The following is a 3,092-nucleotide window of genomic DNA, read 5'->3' as shown; positions in this document are numbered from 1 at the left end:
CCCGTTACTGTGACACCGGCATCCAGGGCTTGTTCGTGGGCATTTGCACCCTTAAAAGAAGGGAGCAAGGAAGGGTGGATGTTCAGCATCTTCCCTGGGAATGAAAAGCACAGTGGTCAGAATTGAAACAGCCTCTGGATTCTGTTAAAGAAATACATGCTTTCCTGGCTGGAAACCGGAGTCAATAGGAGCAGGATTTTTCTGGGATGGGTGTTTTTCGTTGTGAAAGACAGAAATGCTGTAAAGAGGAAAGACAGGTTCTCATTGAAGGAGGCCCTGGGGGTGGCAAGTTCCTGCCTGGCACAGCTGAAGACACAGTGAGGGCTCTGAATAGGCACCTGCAGTGATGGCAAGTTGGATAGGGACCAGGGCAGAGTGGGGTGCCTAATCTGGATCCTAGGGCTCTTGCAGAAAATTCAGCTAGTCGCTGGCACATCCTATTAGAAAGACACAGGCGGTTCCTGCAGTGTCCGTGTGCTTGCCTTCTAACCACCAAGCGGCATGTCCGCCAGCCAGATGCTGATTAGTTTGTTCTATGTGCCTTACGTCACCAAAGGCATTGTCTGTTTATATTATACCACAAGTGCGCTAACTATATTCTCTTAGGAAAACAAACTCTTTGGAAAGAAAATGCATTACTATCCCAAATGTGTACACCAAAAAAGATAATAGTATGAAGTCAAAACTTTTGTGGAAAAAGGGAAAACACAAGATATTTTGTTTTCTGGCAACCATGTCTTCCTTGCCGTCTTCTGGCCATGGTCTATACTACCTAAGGAGAGGATGGGCTCTTCATTTTGGGATATAGGGAGCCACGTTCTCTTCTTTCTAAAAGTCTCTTCCAAGTATTTACTCAGAAGATGAACTATTATCTTTGTAGCAATGTAAAACAAACCTAAGCTATATTAGAAAAAGTGACTCATTACAGCAGACCAAAGAAAACTGATAAAAAGAGCAGGATAATAAATAAGTCATCATTGGGTCGTGCTTTGGGCTTAGGCAAAGGAAACTAAATTATGACCTGTGCCATAGAAGAAAATGTTGCAGTAAATATTTTACGACTGGAATTGTTTGGCAAATTAACCACCCTGTAGTCCATTTTCAGTTGATTTCTCAATGCGGTGTCAAATAATTTTTGCTTACCATTCCATTTTCTGACAAAGGGGCCAGATAAAATTCTCATGAATCCTGCAAGACAGACTATGTCTGTGGAGAACTCTCCAAGGACTTGGTCAATNGTCTAGTTGTGGAGGACGTCGCTTCACTGGCCCATGTTGGTATTATCATTGCGCTCTTCCTGGGTGAGGCAGTTGCTCACCGGCCATTGGATGGCCGCTCACGGCAACTCACAAAAGTGCACACCAGCTGCCGACCAGCTCCACTGCAGCCTACATCATGGCCAGCGACTCATGGCAGCCCAGCTCCAGGTTGAGCTGTTGTTCACCATCTTAGCTGTAGAGGGCGCAGCGTCACTGGTCCCCCCATGTGGGATCCAAACCAGGGCCCTGCTGCTCAGAGCTGGCGTCCCCAGCCAACTCTTAACCAATGCGCCGCTTGGCTGGCCCAGGAAATTTTAAATACTAATTTACAATTGGCTCCAGATAGAGGAAAGTAGTCTTACCTTGTGGTAAATACAGGATTTAAGTGGTTTGAGGCAGAATGGTTATCAGAGATGATCTCTTTTAAACAATGGCGGAGGCGGCAAAATTTATGTATTGGATAATTAGCAAAAAGCAGCTTGTGGAGATAAGCCAAGAGGAGCTGTCGGAGTAACATGAGCTTTCGAAAGAAAACCTGCGATTTTATTCATCTTTCTGACCTATTCGCAGTTGCATCTGTCATTCTAGCTCTGGAGTTGGTCTTTTGTCATGGGGGCCACAGGGCACGGGAATCCCCTTGCTGTGTTTGGGGCACCCACTGTTGTGAGAGGCAGTTTCCCTGACAGCCCAAAGGCCTTATTCCTGTTCTCCCCAACCCCTGGCTGTGAGAACAGGGTGGGTGACCTTGACTTGGCCAATCAGATAATCGTGCTTGGAACTTTAAGTCTGGACCACTGACCCAGAGACACAGGTGGCCAGAGTGCATTTTGGCTGTGGGGGCAGCTGCAGACTGAGTGCACTAGAAGTGGGGCCAGTGCAGCCTGACTGGGCCATGGCAGCAGTGTCCTCGCCAGTCTCTCTCTGGGGCACGAGTTTGGCTGTGTTTCTGGCTGCTCAGCATGGGAGAGAATAGCCAAGAAAAAAAGTAACGAGGGACTAGCTGTACCAGTTACTAAACTTATTATAATTAAATAGTACTATATTGTACTTGAGTTTTTTAAGTTTGTATAGCAGTTACAAATATTAAAAAATTGAGAGAGAACATTTAGAGACTGAAATCCTAGAAATTATAACATTTCTCTTCGGAACCTTGGCTTATTTTGGAACTCATACTCGGATCCTCTTTGGTTGTATGTAACCAGCTGGGCTCGTTAACAGTTGGACCCTTCCACAACCCCCACCATATTCTGCCTGAACAATGTGTGATCAAGGGGCTGATCGGTTTCATTCCTGCTCACACAAATAGAAACAGAGACAGCTGTAATAAAAATGTCCATATTTATTGATATTAACATCTTGTTTTCATCTTTTGCATTATGACCTTTTTGTAACTTAAATGACCTTTTCTCTTTGACTCTCATTATAAACAAATGGCTGCTCTCACACTCAACATGTCCAAATAATATTCAACTTAGCACCAACTAGACAGCAGGGCCCCCTTTAAACCGACTCTTTTTCTTTTAGTATCATCCTGCTATTTTCAAGTGTTTTTTTTGTTTGTTTTTTGGCAACAGATATTTCAGACATTTTGATTCTTCCTTTCCGAAGATATGGAATTAGCTACCTTACATGGAGTCCAGGTTCCTTTTAGTGATATTAGTATCAACCTAAGAGCTGGAAAGTTTTATTTCTAAAGTCATAAACTTACATTGATTTTTCTAATTTACAGCTTGGTACTAGCCTCTACTTTTACAGTGTGTAATTTTATCAACCAATAACATTTTCCTTTATATCTTTTAACTTTCTACAAACTTCATAGGACAGTGTTTCGCA

General features: G+C 43.6%; 1 protein-coding gene across 1 annotated transcript in view; it reads right to left on the bottom strand.

The window, feature by feature from the left end:
* Positions 1–2: 2 nt before the first annotated feature.
* The window catches only part of GART (phosphoribosylglycinamide formyltransferase, phosphoribosylglycinamide synthetase, phosphoribosylaminoimidazole synthetase), a gene marked incomplete at its 3' end in the record, with an annotated part of 53,774 nt that continues 50,684 nt past the window's right edge, over positions 3–3,092 (bottom strand). The window contains 2 exon segments of the mRNA XM_019626945.1: positions 3–94; positions 1,144–1,240. Coding sequence (XP_019482490.1) covers positions 3–94; positions 1,144–1,240 — 189 coding nt within the window.

This window comes from Hipposideros armiger, unplaced genomic scaffold (assembly GCF_001890085.2).
Source record: "Hipposideros armiger isolate ML-2016 unplaced genomic scaffold, ASM189008v1 scaffold_695, whole genome shotgun sequence".
In the NCBI taxonomy this organism is placed as follows: domain Eukaryota; kingdom Metazoa; phylum Chordata; class Mammalia; order Chiroptera; family Hipposideridae; genus Hipposideros; species Hipposideros armiger.
The sequence above is the reverse complement of the archived record's forward strand: the minus strand, read 5'-3'. Positions and strand labels throughout refer to the sequence as shown.